The sequence below is a fragment of the Sparus aurata genome, chromosome 23, assembly GCF_900880675.1.
Source record: "Sparus aurata chromosome 23, fSpaAur1.1, whole genome shotgun sequence".
NCBI classification, from domain to species: domain Eukaryota; kingdom Metazoa; phylum Chordata; class Actinopteri; order Spariformes; family Sparidae; genus Sparus; species Sparus aurata.
The window spans coordinates 17656151-17673559 of NC_044209.1; the positions used below are offsets into that span (position 1 = coordinate 17656151).

At 43.3% G+C, this 17409-nt stretch overlaps 1 protein-coding gene and 1 long non-coding RNA gene across 2 annotated transcripts; one reads left to right on the forward strand and one right to left on the reverse strand.

Moving 5' to 3' along the window:
- The first annotated feature begins 3912 nt into the window (after window positions 1–3912).
- Window positions 3913–5703, forward strand: LOC115574919 (uncharacterized). Its single transcript, XR_003982584.1, has 3 exons — window positions 3913–4104; window positions 5336–5390; window positions 5619–5703. It is a non-coding gene; the product is annotated as an uncharacterized LOC115574919 (long non-coding RNA).
- Window positions 5704–9848: 4145 nt separating this feature from the next.
- kcnj2b (potassium inwardly rectifying channel subfamily J member 2b) lies at window positions 9849–17024 on the reverse strand. The gene is made up of 2 exons (XM_030406463.1): window positions 16874–17024; window positions 9849–14539 (listed from the first exon to the last, which is right to left on the reverse strand). The coding sequence occupies exon 2, from the start codon at window positions 14303–14305 to the stop codon at window positions 12989–12991; it is 1317 nt and encodes a 438-aa protein (XP_030262323.1). The 5' UTR covers window positions 14306–14539; window positions 16874–17024; the 3' UTR covers window positions 9849–12988.
- Between the last annotated feature and the right edge of the window lie 385 nt (window positions 17025–17409).

Consider the following 17409-nt stretch of genomic DNA (forward strand, 5'->3'; position numbering starts at 1 on the left):
ATGCATATAATCAAGGCTCCCCGGCTGCAAGTCCGTGCATGTTAATGCAAAACAACCACGACGAAAAAAGAAGCAGTCCGCTGAGACTTCATTTTATATATAAGCCTCTCCTATTCATCAGAATGTAATGAAGCCTGATTTGATTATAAAGCCACTGCATTTTTATACCAAGACTCTTATCATACTTTTGCGTCAGGCCGTAACAGGAGAAAAGTCAGATGTTTTTTTTGGAGTCAACAAGAAGATGCACAGGTGGAGGAAAGTTTCAGTTTTTTTGGAAACTTTTGGTGAGAGAGGAACAACAAGAAAATGAAAGGGTGTGTAAGTGTGTTCAAGGTGGACTATAGAGCGTCACAGTGACGTGGGCAGGTGAACAGTATGCGGAGGATTAAGTTCCTCGCTGAGAGTGGAAGCTCTATCTTTCCTATCGTGATTCACTCGCAGGAACAAAGCCAGCCGGCCGGTCTTGCTCCCAAGGCCTTACAAGATCCGCAGGGGGAGTAATTAGTGTCCATATCCGCCAACATGCCCCATTCACTTTCTTTCTTTGTTTTCTTTTTTTTTCATATTGGTGATGGAAAGTAATCGTCCCTCATGAATGCGATGGGATTGTTCCTGAAATAGACCTGGCAACATGTTTGACTTTTGTCCAGATTATTTCCAAGTCTGCCAATATTTAAATGACACAAATAATCCTTCTGGGAAAGGGATGATGTCGCATGTGCTGCATCTCCTTTTCAAAAATAATCTTTCAAAGTCCGCGAAACAATGCGCACAGGGCCACGGCGTGATTTAACCCAAAAGTCTGACCAGAGCATTCCTTTATTCCGCCGCCACTTGTTCAATAGTTCCTTTTCTCGGTATCAACAACTTGACTTTTTAATCGGCAGGCCCTCGTGCTGCTCGTCTGCTGTTGTTCGCGACAAAGAAAGTCAAGAGATCAGAACACAACGTTGATTACCTGAGCGGCACAGGTGTAACGCTGAGCCATCTCTCTAGTGCAAAGACGTCCTTAAGTGGCGTGCCGCCCCCTCTCCTGTTACCCGACATGGAAAACTTGCCCTGTGCTCGGCGCTCTAGTGGAGTGGAGATGGCTTCCATTACACCTGAGGTTCTTGTACATTGCATTAATTAGACGACACTCTTCGGCACTGTGCCAGGGGAGATACTGTACACGTCTGCTGTCCCAGAAGTGCACAAACATGTGTCAGTGTTGTATAGTGCACTCGTTTAATCAATAGCTGCTATTCAAGGCACGGAATTAGTTGTGAATGGCAGAGCCGGGCCGATTGCCTCCGAGCTGATAAGGCCAATAATATTAATAATGCTGTGTGACATAAATAAGTCTGTGTGTCAGGAGTCACGTGTCAGCTGCCGCACCGCTTCTGCTGCATTGTTTCCCCTATGACAGACCTGCTTAAACCGAGCATAAGCCACCTCCGTAATCTCAGGACAGGCCGGTTCAGGAAAGAAAATTGTGTCGTGACGTAAGGAATAATCTTCTTGTCGGGAGAAATTGCATTCTGAGCAGAAAGGAGAAATCTCTCGCTATTTTTAGAATGGAGTAGCTGTTTGATATCAACAGTCAAAATATCACTTAATAAGATGCTGCACAAGAAAAGATGTATCAGAATTGCGCCTCCTCATATTTGCCGTAGGGTGTTAAAGGTCATATGCAGCGCAGGATTTGGTGTTTGTTGCACGTCCCCACGCTGGGGACATCATGGGCTGCACCCCCCAGCCGGTACGTTTTTTTTGGGGTCTCAGGTAGCTTGACACCGCGGGCAACCAGCATCAGCATCCCGCAGCCGGATGGCAGAAAGGCCACTGCCGCAGTAAACATCCACCCTTGAGGTCTTGAAGCGGAGGAGATAATCTCACCTAGAAAAGGGAGAAGATGATATTGACCATCTGCTTCGTCTGGAGGGGATTTGATTGGCCTGCCGCAGCAGAGCAGAGCGGAGCAGTGGAGGATGATTAGGCCGCCCTGGTGTCCCATTCCACTGGGTGCCCTGGCTCAATGTCACCACTGATTGGATCCTCTAATCTTGTTCTGCGTGAATTAAATCTAAAGTGTGGAAGAGGATGATCACATTCACTTTGCCGTGTGCTCCGGTTCTCTGTGCCTGAGTGAGTGTGTGTGTGTGTGTGTGTGTGTGTGTGTGTGTGTTTGCTGTAACTAACCTCCCCTCTGCAATGATTAACAGGTACAGTGTGAGTCAGCTATCCTGGCTCTGGACAGGGATCTTCATCTTTGACACCATTTTTACCGGACGTTAGTAGGCATCCACGGCAGAGTCTGAATTGCAAATGCAGCTCATAGGCAGCATCAAAGATCCAAGCACACAAACACAACAAGGGGCTGTATTTTCCATACATGGGGTAACATGGTGATACATAAGTAAATGTTGTTTACTTCATCATGTTGATAATGACAAATTAAGCTCATGCTAATCAAGTTAGATGTGCATTTTAACATCAGTTTTACTGTCTAGCAGAAATCTATGGGCCTATGTATAAACACAAGAAAATAAAACTACACCAATTTGAAGGTTAAAATGCAAAACAAATGTACTATGTTTAATCGGAGGCTCTCTGCTCACAGTGTGAAAGCATTGCACTTCCAAACAGCTGGTGGACTCGATGAGGCAAAGATTGGTTACAAATATTGACTGCAGCTGAGCTAGCAGCTGTGTGAGGCTGTAGCCTAATTAGGCACAGTGATGCTTTCAAAGTAAAGGCTCACATTAGCATGCTAACACTCTCCCATGACAGTGCTAGCGTGTTTGATTCTAAGCAAAGATAATGTTATGCCACATTCATCATCTTGGTTTGGTGTGTTAGCTTGCTCATATTTGCTAAGTTGAGTCCCTGCTAGCATGACCTAAAAGTTCAAGAGAAGTCAACAATTGTTTACCTTAATAATACAAATATTTTGCTAACCCTTTTCCCCATTAGGCTTCAACCTTTTTAATATGAAAACCAACACATAGTACAGCTGAGGAATGTGGGAACATCCTTTTGCACGTGTTTGGTTCTAAACCAATCGGCATCTCTTGGTCAGGTATGTCAGTGCAACAATTAATGGTCATCCAACACCAGTCGAGAATGTTCTGTCTGGATGATCGATCAACTGGCAGAGCTGCAGGGATTAAATGTTGGCAGGGACACTTGTGTAAACCACTGACATGCTCACATTTGAAACTATGTACTATATTGACATTTCTACTAAACGTGTGACTTCATCTTCACATCACAATTATGACCTGACCTGACTCATTAAATATCAAAAGTTAAAGGGGACGGAAGTTATAGTCGACAAGGATCATCAACATTTGTACGTTTCAAGCCGCTGGGTGCCTTTTTGACGTGGCGTTTCAACATTTGTAAGCGTGACACTACTGCACGCTTAATTTCAGGCGACAGAAAACTGATGTTTTTGACAAGACAACCAGTGTTTGTATCAACCAAAGCAGGAATTTTAATCCAAGCATGATCTTTTTCCTAAACTTTACCAGCACAAGCATTGTCACAACATGGGGTAGAAAACTCAACCTAATGTAAGAAGTTTCCACTGCCCACTGACTCTAATACAATACCTCAAACAACATCATTTTTGTGTATGATTCATTACAAATGAATGGATTACAAGATGATAACAATTGTAGTTAAGTAACAGATATGCTGTTTTAGGAGCAAAGATGCCATAAAGGCTGTGCATTTCAACATAAAAATAATCAAACGCGTCATACAATCATCAGCCTAATCTATCTTTGGACACTGAACAAACAACAAGTTTCATTCCAAGTTTCTTCCTCTCCGTCTGCGTCTCTCCTCCAGAGGGATTCACACTGGAGCTGATGTCGCTGGTTGCCTGGATATCGTTATGGTAACCCTGGCTGTAGGCCTTTCTTGGCTCTTTTAGGTATTGAAGCGGCTTTGCCCTGAGGGGGGGCGGATGCGCTGCGCATTCAGTGGAAAGACCTCGGCTTCATTCACAAAAACACGGGTTATGGTATCAAGTGAGCAGTTTGGTGCTTTTGGATGCGGAGCCAGCAGCAGAGCGGGTTACAGCCGGTCAAAGTGAATCCCCCAGAGAGAGCTGTGAGTAAATGAGTATCCCTCCTCCCGCCTGATCGTTATCACACCGCTGTCCAAACTACCAGGTGTGAATGTGTTTAACCGTGTGAATGTGAAGCGTGGTATTATGGAGAGGAGTGTGTATGCTGAAGTTGACCTTGCCTGAATATATAAATGCTTAAAGGAGGCAATCTTTGTTATAAATTACGAAATACGAGCGCACGTCCCGATTATGTTAGGGCCGGGTATCGGCCAACTGGCAGACATTGACAGACGTAAATAAGCACTGCGCTGTCTGGGCCTTACAGTGTTAGGCAGTGTATGAACATAGTAGCTGGCTGGCAAGACCAGTTTGGTGGTAACCTTTATCACTGAAGGGCTGGACGCAGTTCAGAGGTATCCATCTCTCCTCAGCTGTCCTCATAAACAAGCCCCTCTCAAGTGTCCCCTGTCCTTTAATATCTCCATCCTTGAAATCGCCCATGCTTTTACATATTCATATTTTATTTCATTGTTACTTTCCAGGCTTTACTGAATGAGTCTATGTGTCAAGGGGCAGGATAACCACAGGAAGAAGAGCAAAGAAACAAATCTCAGGAGGCAATTAGTGAAATTAGTTTTTTGCAACTGGACTCACAGTTGCAGCTGTTTGAAAGATGTGTACACAGTTATAAAGGGCACCCCTAGACGGTAATTTATCACCATTTCTTGACTATAATCTTGTTTTCTCCACTAGAAGGTCATCCCAGATGCCACAGTGTCACCCTCTCTTCAAGAAGGGCACCTTTGAGGGCACGTTCACATGTTTTCTCTACTAGAAAGGCAAACTTGATTGTGTTTTCTCTACTTCAAGATCATGCATGAAGCTTCTCATCACCTTTTCTCCACTTGGTTACCCTAGCAGAGATTTTATCATCTTTTCCCCGATTAAGAGCATCTTAAAGGGCACCTCCTCTTATTTTCTCCACCTTAAGAGCACACTAGACAGCAGTTTTTCCTGTTTTCTCCACAATAAGAGCATCCTAAAGAGCACTTCCTTATGTTTTCTCCACTAGAGGAGCAAGCACCTTTGAGGGGCTCTTCCACATGTTTTCTCCGCCAGAAATGCAAACTTGATTGTGTTTTCTCCACTTCAAGGTCATGCATGAAGCTTCTCATCACCTTTTCTCCACTTGGTTACCCTAGCAGAGATTTTATCATCTGTTCCCCGTGCATGGTCACCCTAGAATATACTTGATTGTGTTTTCTCCACTAGAAGGAAATCCTTGAAGGTTACCCTGGAGGATGAAGAGAGAAGGTCATCCAAAAAGGTACTTGAGTGATCTAACGGTCACTTCTTCATCTTTTCTCCATAAGAAGGGCAAGCTAAAGGGCACTTCCACATGTTTTATCCACCACGGGAGCATCCACATTGGCACTTTTATAGCTATCCCCGCCTTACCACCTAGTCCAAGACAGGAAGCAGACATCATAAATGGAGGTCAGCGGGGCTTTGTGTTTACTGTTGTGGCTCATTTGCTGATGCACCTCCATTATAGGCAACAACGAACCACACCACCACAGAGCCAAGTCCTCTCAATACAAGGTGCTACTGGTCAAGAGCCAACAATGGGCATAAAGGAGGTATCGCTTTTGTTTCCTGGCTCTGGATGTATTTGTCAAGGTCAGACGAGCGCGAGCCAGGAGGATAAAGGTCAGTAGCATGAATAGACGAGCAGTTACAGATGCCTGATTGCAAATGTATTCTGCCCCCCCCCCCCCCCCCCCCCCCCGACGACAAGGTGCAGATAACCTAATCTCAGACACTGACACAAACAAAGATAAATCTGTATGAAAAGGAAACGCAAAGCATGAACAGTGAAATAAAGCAATCGCCTAACACAAACACACGTGACTGCATTGTGCGCCTCCGCGGGCACGCCACCTTTTTGTCTGCGCCTGTGCGACCAGACAAACCCGCTGAAAATAAATATACATATTGTATTTCAGCAGGCTCGGGGAATGGAAAAAGCCTGAATCTCGTCCAACATATTGTACCTGCTGGATTCTCCTATTCCTCCCCCGAGTGTCATGAGACACTCAGCTGTCAAAGATAGTGCCAAAATGAGTGTCAGCAGCTGTGTATGTGTGTGTGAGAGAGAGTATGTGTGTGTGTGTGTTTGTCTGCAAGTGTAAGGTTATCATGGTTCAAAACAATATTTGAAATATGATTAAATGTAAGCAGGGGGACAACAAACAAGAGAGACATAATGAACCATATAATCAGTTTTAGGATCAAATATACACGGTTACTGTTGCTGTTAAATATTGTGCTCTTGAATATGAATGTTTCAATTGTATTTATTCTTTGAAAACACATAATTAAAACTGTGTATGACACTAAAAAGAGTTGGAATTCCCCGATATAATGAGAGGAAGCAGATCACATCAGGGGTTTCACTGTGGCTAGCCAGGAATCCCCTTCACGCACACACACACACACACACACACACACACGCACACGCACACACACACACACACACACACACACAAATGCACACAGCAGAAGGTTCTGGCAAGTGTGTCAGCTGTTGGCTGTTTGGTGAAACACATTAATCTGTGATCCGACTCTCCAGTCCTGTTTGGAGTGAACTGTAAACCTTCATGGGTCCAGTGTACTGGTGTGTTCTCTTTTTGGGGCTTTTACATGCAAGAAAAATATGTTTCTATTTACAAATAACGCATCAGAACACTCAACTACAGTTTACTTTACCTTTACGACCACTACTTGAAACACGTTAGCTTACACATATCTGTGACATCTTTGGCAATCGCTCAAAGTTGCAGTCTGATGGCGAGTGTCAGCGTTTTGACCCCCTGTGCCACAAATCAGTCGACCCGCTGCCATCATCAGTTGAACCGGCTGGTTGCATGAGTCAGCAGATCTCTGCTGCACAGCCAGACCAACCACAGGACTTATGCAATTGCTATGTCATAAGTATTATGTAATTACCTTATTTAATCCCCTGCACTTTAGGAAGATGTGTCACAGCGATTTTTTCTTGTCATTCATTCATGCCAGTTTGAAAGTAAGGTATGAAATAAGGCCACAGGTGACTGTTATTGCTCCTGTTATAAGTTATTATGTTTGCGTTCCCAGTGACCTGATTTTAGATCACAAGCTTCAGCAGGCTGTTTGTTACAGCCTTTACTCTGTCACATGAGTTATTCCCTTGTCAAAACTGAGGTCAAAGCCCCTCGAGCACATCCCTACAACTTGTGTTGGCTTTCGTTCTCTGAGAAAAGTTTGCCGTCTTCAGTTTCTGTCCCACTTCCAGACTTGCTGGGGCAATTAGTCACTTTGACTGAATGGTAACAATTTGCACACGTCACCGCTCTACTACAACTTTACTTTGCTGTCAGCGCTATCGCACCGCTTTTCTGGGAAGCAACCCTAAAATGGAGAAGCTGAGTGTAGCAGAGACGTCACACGTGTCAGAAGGCTGGAAACAAAGTCTGTGATTATGAGATAAACCTGTGTGTGCTTCGGTGTAGTCGTGCACTGGCAATCGATTATTTCATCTAATGTTTGGCAAGGCGGACAGAACATCGTAATCACTGACCGCTTTACTAATTTTTCCCAAAATCTGCAGGCTAGAGTCCAGCTGCCTTTGATGTCTTCCGAAACCTCCACTGACCGAAAACAATGCACTCTGTCTGTCCGACATGTGTTGTGTTGACTGGATATTCACACTCTTTGTTCATGATTAAGAAAAACGTGTTTTCCCCTTTATTAATCTGATTCATAGAGTTTAAAAGATCAATTCATAGGCAAATCAGAAAGGGTCAGCATGTCACCGGAGTAACCGCTAACTGCTGCTAACTGCAGCTGCCTTTAGCTACTCAGTTATTTAGCTGTGCAGCTTTGGGGCTTAGTGCCAGGGGAGTCTTAGTTTTACCAGGCTAGCTGGTTAGCATGCTAACCTCGGTTGATATCTCTGCATCACAAATCGTAGACGTCATCATGGGAAAACTGTCATTCATCGATGCAGCCCCTTTAAAGTCAGCGCAGCCTGATGACCACAGCAGCACACGCGGGACATGAATTGGGGCCAGACACCTACGGTTAAAGCTATTTATAAAGTTCCAGTTCCATGGATGTGCCCCACATAAGATCAGAGTCCGAACATTTTTTTTTTCCCTTTTTCTAAATATGCTCAGGAAAGACTTTGTCCAGACTGCACGCACTTCCTCCTGAGCGATAAATATGCCTGTAAATTTGAAAACTCTTGAAAATGATGTGTATAAACTGTCTCGATGTGACAGCGGGTGAGACGAAGCAGGGGTGTTTCTGGGGGACAAGAGGAGGACGGAACGCTACATTTCCTCTGCTCATATCTTTATGTTTTATCGGTTCATGCTAAGGTCGGGAACACGGATACGTCTGCTCGCCTGGTAGCTTTCCGGCATTACACAGATGAGTCCGATGCTGTCATGTCTTCCTTCGCACGGCTGATGAATTGTTTTGGTTTATATTCACCGGTCTAATTTGAAGGTCAGGCTGTCGTTAATAAGCCTGTTAAGGGGAATCCGCCAGGGAGACGTCATCAGTGTAATCGACAGGAGCTCTGTGGCCGGCCACGGTTGTCAATTACTGTTTGACGGTGCACACATGATGTACTGAATGGCCACCATGCAGATGTTATCAGAGAGGTTTCAGGAGTTGTGGTGTAAAATTTAAGAGAAGAGGGTCATATATTGATAAATTGTTCACATGTGTAACAAACCATCCTACAGGAGTCAGAGCAAATGAAAAGGCAGTTAAACTTCATCTGCTTTATTTGCTTTCACAATAAAAAGGCTAAAGAGTGAAAGACTTAGTGAAGTGAACTAAATCTTGCTTTATCAAAGGAAAAGGGACACTCACTATTTTCACTTCAAGCCAGAGCTTTGTGGCAGTTTCATTGGCTAATGTGGAAAAAGCCCAGAGGCAGCACCCACTTTCTATATGTAGAACCAAATGACATCGGCTCACTGCCTTCCTGTGGACGTGTCTGATCAATAGATCCCCCGACTAAGTCTCATGCTGGCCGAATGCAGCTGTGGATGGAAACTAACTAAAATTGGCGACAGATGTGTCATAGTGCAAGCCCACAGTCACCTCTGATACAACCATATCGACCACATCTTTTCGACAGCATTTTGTGCATGTTTATGCTGGATTAGAGAAGCCGGGTGGGGGATCAGATCCTCTCTGGACGATTGGATTGTCATGCAATGTGTGCGTCTGTGTGGTTTTGTGGATGGATCACCTTTAACATATTCATCCTGTCTGTTGAAACTGCTCTAAGAACTGCTAATGCCCCGCAGTAATAGCATCCCTCAAAACACACCATTTTCCACAGTTTACTGAAATAGATGGCAAAAGTAAGTGAGGCAATCTTTCCATCGCTGTCATTGAATATGACTTCCAGCGAAGCTGACTGATATAGAATGGGGTCCCTCTGGGCTCTCGAAGAACTGGAGTGAGTCAGTTTTGTGAATTACAGTAAATGATGGTGTGAGCTATGACAGCTAGCAGCCGGGAATCTGGGCCACAGCTCCAAATTAGAGGCGCAGCATGTGTAGCCACAGCTAAAAGTGTCGAGCAGGCCTCTGCTCACCGTCTCCAGATGACACATTTTTCGGGGCAAAATGCAAATCCTTGGAAAGTTATTGCACAGTAGACTCCAGATGCAAACACAGAAGAATGGCCAATAATCAGTTCAAAGGTCACACGTACAGCATAATAAGTTCATAATCACTTTTTTACGCTTTTATTGAAAAAAGGACATACACAGTTTTCAACAACTGCAATATCAATATACAGTATTTGCCTGATAATTTACAAAAGATTAAAAAAATCTATACAGTCTCTGGTTTGTGCAGAAAGGTGGGAAGACCCTGGTAGAAAAATAAAGACCTAAGACAGGAGAGGTTTCAGTGTGAGAAAAGACCAAATGTTTGAATAGATTTCCCGACCAGAGACACAAGTACAGTGTTCTGGTTTTGAAGAATTGATGTGCCAAAAATAACACCGAGAATAGTAGTTAAAAAACATTAAAGCGTTGATCTTGCGTAAGACTGGAGTCAATGTTAAGCAACACAACCTGAGGCCTCATTACAGAAAAAAAATTAAAAATCATAACTCCTTAATGACTCAAATTCTAAAGAAACATCCTACCCTCCTAAATCAGGCGCTATTCCTTGATGATAGGTTATGTATACCAATTTATACATGTTTAGAAAAGCTAACAAGCTAAAAATAATTTGAGCTTTTCGAAATGGCTAAAAACAGTGTTAGCTTCTCCAGCAGGCTAGCATTGATGTTAGCTTTTCCAACAGCTAACAGTAGTGTTAGCCTCTCCAGCGGGCTAACATCAATGTTAACTCCTGTGTGTCATGGCGGATAGCCTACACTGTATGCTCTAATACACGTCAAGGGGAGTTTAAAGCTAACTGGGACAGAAAAGGCTAACGTCAATGTAAGCTGCTGTAAAGGGTTCACAACAGTGTCAACGTTTCAGCAGGCTAACATCAGCTTCTCCATGACCAGTCACCAGCAAGACCAGTATAAGTTGTGTTTTGGTGCTGGTCTATGCTGCTTTTTTCCAGCATGGTCAGCTGCTCCAAACAGTGATGTCTTTTCCAGCTGGCAAACATCGATGTTAACTTCTCTGTGTCATGGAGGATAGCCTTTACTTAATACCCTAATACATGTTAAGGGAAATTTAATGCTAACAAGGACACATAAGGCTAACGCCAAGGGTTAACAATTGGTGTTAGCAGGCTAACATTGATGTTAGCACTTTAACAGGTCACAATGTTAGCTTCTCCAGCAAGCTTACATCAAAGTTTACCTTCTCTGTGTCATGGGAGAGAGTATATAATGTATAACAATGTGTACATTTTTCTGGGAAAGGCTAACACCAATGTCAGCTTCTCCAACATTGATGTTAATAGGGTTAAAACAGTGTTAGCTCATCCAGCTTCTCTGTGTCACAGAGGAGAGGATATACTGTATAATAGCCTACATTTTTAGGGAAATTTAAAGCTAACAGGCTGAAGTCAATGTTAGCTTCTCCAACAACATTGTTAGCTAACCTCTCAAGCACCGTAACATCAATGTTAGCTTCACCAACGGGTGAACAACAGTGTCAGCTTTTCCGGCAGGCTAACAACAGTGTTAGGTTCTCTAATATTTAACCTATAGTTTGATTAGCCGTTCAATTAGAATATTTGAGTGTTCATATTGTTTTGAATCTTTATGTCATTGTCATACATACATAACAGTTGTGCAGCCATTCTGGTCAATAATTCTGAGTGTATGCCATCCTAACTTTGTTAATTCTTCAGTTATGATGTTTTTGTAGGCTAATTGCTAATTTACAACAGACTGTGAATTCCCCAGTCAAGTTCGGAAACATGCCGAGTTAAAAACCGAGTTAAGCGGCGATAGGATTTCAGACTTTCTGTAAAAAGGCCCATGATCTTCATAAAAAAAAAAAAAAAACAATGTAAGGGCCCATTCAGAAATGACAAATAACTTCACAAGACCCGCAGTGGTGAAGTGTGAGGGTTAACTAGGATGTGTCCAAATTCTGTACCATGCCAAGAACACTGATGTTGAAACAGAGCAGACTACGGCAAAAGCAACTCCAATAATTCAATGTTTTTAACAGCCGACTGCTGTTGGATGAGGAAACAGGTTCAGGTGTTAAATCAACATCAACTAACAGATGGTTGTCTCTTATATGTACACATTTGGCTCTGGGTAATTAAACAGTATTCTGCTCTTATGGGGGGAAAAGTGCACTAAAGGAAAACACACTGACAGAATCATGCTCGTCTACATCTAGAAATATCATTACAGGCTGCATCTGCAATCTTCAAAATGGATACTTCAAAAGACAAATAATACATTTTGGCTCCTAGATTTCTCTCTAAACATACAATATGTAACTTAGCAGCACTTATCATCAACATTCACAACCTCGGCTCAGGGTTGAGCTTCATCTCACGTCCTACCACTTATCTGTATTGCACATTAGAACATGAAGACCTGCAAGGAGTGGCAGTATACTGCACAGTAAATCACCTCTGTATGATTCTTCTTCTTCTTCTTCTTACTGTAACATATACTGCAGTGTGTGCTCAGTCAAAACCAAAACCACAGCTGGGAGTATCGTTGGGACACACACAGCAAAATGTGCTATACTGACACAAGTTGATAGTTAGCATAGTGTACTTGTGCTCATAATCTCTTGCAAAACATCTCTTTTCTGCAACACCAAGACCACCACAATGAAGAAGACTATAAGTATACTTTGCTAAGAGACCAGCTCATTAACAAACAGTAGTCTATGTGCAGGTGGTTAAAATGGTTGCATTCAAAACAAGATTCTTGAATTTTAAATGACTAGAAAGATATCAATTTAGGTTGGCATTTGAAAGAAAATCTCAAAATTTCAGTCTCAAATTTTTTTTTGTCAATCTTTTGAATTGAAATGTAATATATTTTAGACCCAGGAAACTAAATGCAAAATGTGCAAACTAGGAATATGTTTCTCGAATAAATTATAAATTGCATTTTTCCTGAACCTAATTGGCTATTCTTTGTAAAAATGTTAAGAAGGCCAAACTGCACTGTATGTAAGTGAAGGCATCTTACCCATTTTTATCCATCTAGCTCCATGCAACCACCTAATTTATCACCACTTTTCCTATAAACAGTGTAACATGACTGGGTTTCCATGGTGTCCTGTGCAAGAGCATCTGCATAGAGAACTTCATAGTCAAATCACAGTCTTAAACAAACTGCCATGCATTATAAACAACAGCAATCAGACCCAAATTTAAGCTTATAACATATCCTTCTTCACCTCTGTGGTCATATTTCTGATTCTGCTGTCAAAGGCCTTGATTCCAAAGGCAAAGAGTCCAGATTGCATTCAGAGTCTGACACCACATCTGTGATTGTGTCCTCTAGTGCACCAACCTCGACACCCCTCATCTCCCTATTCTCCTCTTCCTCAAACTCCTCCTCCATCTCGACTTTCTCGAGAGCCACCTCGTTCTCGTAACAAAAGGAGTTCCTCGAGCTGGAGGCCTCGGACTTCTTCTCGGCTAGTTCCCTGGCGCTACAGTCGGGCGTGCTGGGCACCTCGTACGTGTTGTCGAAGCGAGAGTAGTCCACTTTGTAGTAGTTCTTTTCCTCAAAAAGCACCGGCTCGAAGCGGTGGCCCCAGAGGATCTCGCTGGCCACGTAGGAACTCCGACACTGCGTGGTCATGGCTGTAGCCTCGACCATGCCCTCCAGAATCACTACGATCTCAAACTCTGATGTCTCCAACTCCCGTTTGCTCATCTCGTAGAAGGGGCTGTCCTCGTCAATCTCATGCACGATGGTGATTGGAGACACCAGGAAGATTCTGTCAATGCCGCTATCAAAGCCCACGTCAATGTCTACCTGATCCAGAGGGATGAACTCACCCTCGGCGGTGGTGCGCGACTTGAGCAGCTGAGCCCTGACGTGGGCCTCCACCAGGTGACTCTTCCTCAGGTTCCCCACACGCCACATCAGGCAAAGTTTACCGTCCCTCATGGCCACTGTAGCAAAATGGCTGAACACCAAGGTCTCATTCCTCTTTTTGGGCTTGGCCATCTTGGCCATGACAGCGCCAATGATGAAAGCATCGATGATGCAGCCCACAATGCTTTGGAAGACAACCATGAAGACGGCAATGGGGCACTCCTCTGTCACATAGCGGTACCCATAGCCAATAGTGGTTTGGGTTTCCACTGAGAACAAGAATGCAGCGGTGAAGCTGTCCACATTGGAAACACACATCTGAGTATCATTCTCTAAGTCCCCGTACGAGAGGGCCACTACCCAGAAGACTAAGCCAAAAAACAGCCACGACAGCAGGAAAGAAAGGCAGAAGATGAGCAGCATCCAGCGCCAGCGGATGTCCACGCAGGTGGTGAAGATATCTGCCAGGTACCGCTGGCCTTTCTCACTCATATTGATAAACTGCACATTGCAGTGGCCGTCCTTCCTGACGAAGCGGCTCTGATGTTGGTGCTCTGTGTGCGGCTTGTTTACATTGCCATTTCCGTAACCGTTCGGGACGGCAATAGCGGCCAGCTTCATGCCGTCTTCCTCAGAGGACACAATGCTGTAACGGTGGCTTCGCACACTCCCCATTACTTCCGCCTGGGAGGGCTGGGCCGGTTCTGCTTTGGAAAACAGTCTAAGTTTTTGGTAGAAGCGTTGGAGAAACAGTTTTGAATGATCCCGGGCACAGACTCAGGCAGAAAATGTGGACGGCAGGACTAGATCCTGCAGGGAGAAGTGGCTGAGCGGGCCTGTGCTTCTGCAAGCGTGCTGATCAGGTCACTCCTCTCTGAAGGCTGCTTTGGACCTCATCAGTGAAGTGGGCTGTGGAAATTACAGACAGAGAGAATAACAGTTTTAAGTAATTGGCAGAAACCAGAGCAAAGATCATAGAGTGTGGGGGTGTGTGGTTACCTGCTGTCTAAATAATGCATCATACACTCAAAGTTAGCGGCAGCATTACTGCATACACAGACAATACACAGTGTACAGTGTACACTGTGCATTCAGAAAGCACAGATAATGCATTGTCGCTGCATTAAAAATATTACTCAAGCACTTAGATGGCTGACGAAGTGGGAAAGGATGTTTACTGTGATTAATGTAAGTATTAATTTGGCAGGTCGGTCCGCGGGGAGCTGAGTCAAATTACAGATCAAGTTCATGTGAATCCAGTGAACCACCAAAACAAAGATACGCGGAGCAGCTTTAAACTCTGTAGACGCAGATGTAGAAGAGAAACTGATTTTTTTTAATGCTATCAAACTCAATAAACAAACTCTTAAAGGACAACACCATTTCATATTGTTTCACTTTGTTTATATGTGGCGGACCTTGCCACCTTTCTAGAGTCAAACAGTGTTCTGGGGATTTTATTTTCCTCTGAGAACAGCTTATTTATTCAGTTAAGATAAAGATAAATATCTAATAAGTTTGTATTATTGCCTCATTAATATTGCAGATATTTAATTTTTGAGTTTGAAATTCTTCTCCAAACCTTAACAGTGCCCCTTAAGTTAGAAAGCAATGCACGGAGTTAAGCATGTTGATTTATAATTTCAATAAGTTGCATTTGCAGCCAAAACTAATTCACAATCACTGTTTGCACCAGCACATCATCAAACAAGATTAAATGAGCCTTGCAGCTTTTCAGAGAAAGATGAGTGTCTTTCTCTGAAAGCCACAGTGTCATACAGTATGTAACAGAACAACATGGACGACTAAATTAGAAAAGATATTGATTTGGTGTGTATGGTCTGAAAGGTCCATTAAAATACAACACCACAGGCTACAGAAGGCCACGGTCGGCCAGACGTGCACTGCGTGTGCTGATATAACGCCCAACCTCCAGTTATGACTGTCATCAGTGTGGAAAGGCAAGTATGGAATAAAGTCTTGTAGTCAGATTTTCTAAATAAACTGTCCTTTGATTTCGTTTTGAGAGGACGCCACAAAGGAAACTTTTCTTGTCATTTTGATTCAGTTCGCTCATCTTCTCCGAAAGTGATCAGCAGACATGTGGGAGGTGATGTGCCGGACGTGATCCTAAATCCTCCTGCATCGTCTTTGTTTTTCTCAACTCATGATGTCACCGCTGGGTCGACCAGAAATAGCAACCTGTCACGCACACTATTGGGAGTGTGGGGCTCCATTCATTCACAGCTCAGAGCTTGCCAAAGAATTTGGTTTGTTCGATTTTTTGGGGGTGATTTTGTGTAGGATGATGAAAATGCAGCAGCTGGGCTGGATTTCTTCTGTCTTATTCCAACTTCTGTAGCAACGACCTCGTTTTTTCTAAGCACGATTTCAGGTTGACCTCAGGCTAATATTGGCCTGTCAGTCATCTGTTTGTTTAAGGAGTATTTTGGCTGCACAGAGGCCTGCGTTAGACATGACTGGAGAGAAGTAAAGATCAAGAAGTGGTACTTTAATATGTTTATCTAGAACAGCCTGCATGTTCTCAAATAGGAGACCACAGTGCAAACTCTAACTTTAGTGTTGTTGATGCACTGACACTGACGTCCTGCTCTCTCCTCTCTGTCACAGTTTATTGGGTTCTTTCATCCGCTCACTGTGTAGCATCCCTTATTAAAGCAGGTTGGTGCATGGTGACAGGCCAAGGCTCCCAGACAAGGCTGCACGGCCTGTGATTGTTTGTTTTGCATGTGGTCTAAATTAGAGTCAACTGCTGAGGCAGATGGAAACTGGTTACATAAAGCTGCTCTATTTATCATTACACAAATCAATAACTATGGCTGATCATTTGGCAGATGCTATCTTTTGATATCAGTCTTTGCAACACCTATTATTTTGTAACAGAAGCCTTATAATTTTTTAACAGTAATGGCACATCATACTAAAAAAAAAAAAACTTTTAGAAAATCACCTCATGCTTAAACATTATTATCCTGTCTACAACCTGCAATCTCCAGGGGCAGATGCATGAAAAAAGGCATATAATAATATTATTATTATTATTATTAATAATAATAATAATAATAATAATGATAATGATAATAATAATAATAATAAAGAGATAACTTATTGTGGTGATGTTTAAAGCTATATCATAACACATGACAGATTATTTCTCACTGCAGAGCATTTCCACCTCACTCTCATAATTACAGATAAATCTGTCCCTCTTATTCCACCTACCTGTTGGTCCCCGCGGCGCAAATCTGCCGTCTCCCTGTTGTAATAAGTCCCATATGCGCCGGATATGATGATGCGCACTGCGTCCCTTTTGATTCTTTTAATGTGTTCACTTAGTTTCCCATCTGGCGCTGCGAATTCTGCCATAACCCTCTCCAGCAATACTGAGTGAGGAATATGTTTTCTCGTTGTCACAGACGGACTTTAAAAACACGTGTGCCTGTCCCCGCCCCCCACGTCGCCCGGGCGGCCAATGGGAAGCTGCAGCGCCTGTTTGAGGCTCTGAGCCACACATAGAGGGTTTAGATGAAGTATAATCTGGAGTCAAACCACCTTTTTTTTTTGTTTGTTTTTTTGAAAACTTGACGTTAGTTGGACCTCCAGAAAGTCACATGATGTTTGAAGTTAATCAAACTACCGTAATTAATTAATCTTAATTGGAGTTCATACGTAATTGATGGCCTTTTGTCCAAAACAGCGCACCTGCTTGACGGTGAAATCTGTGACTTTCAAAATAAAGTGACACTGCTGGAGTGAAG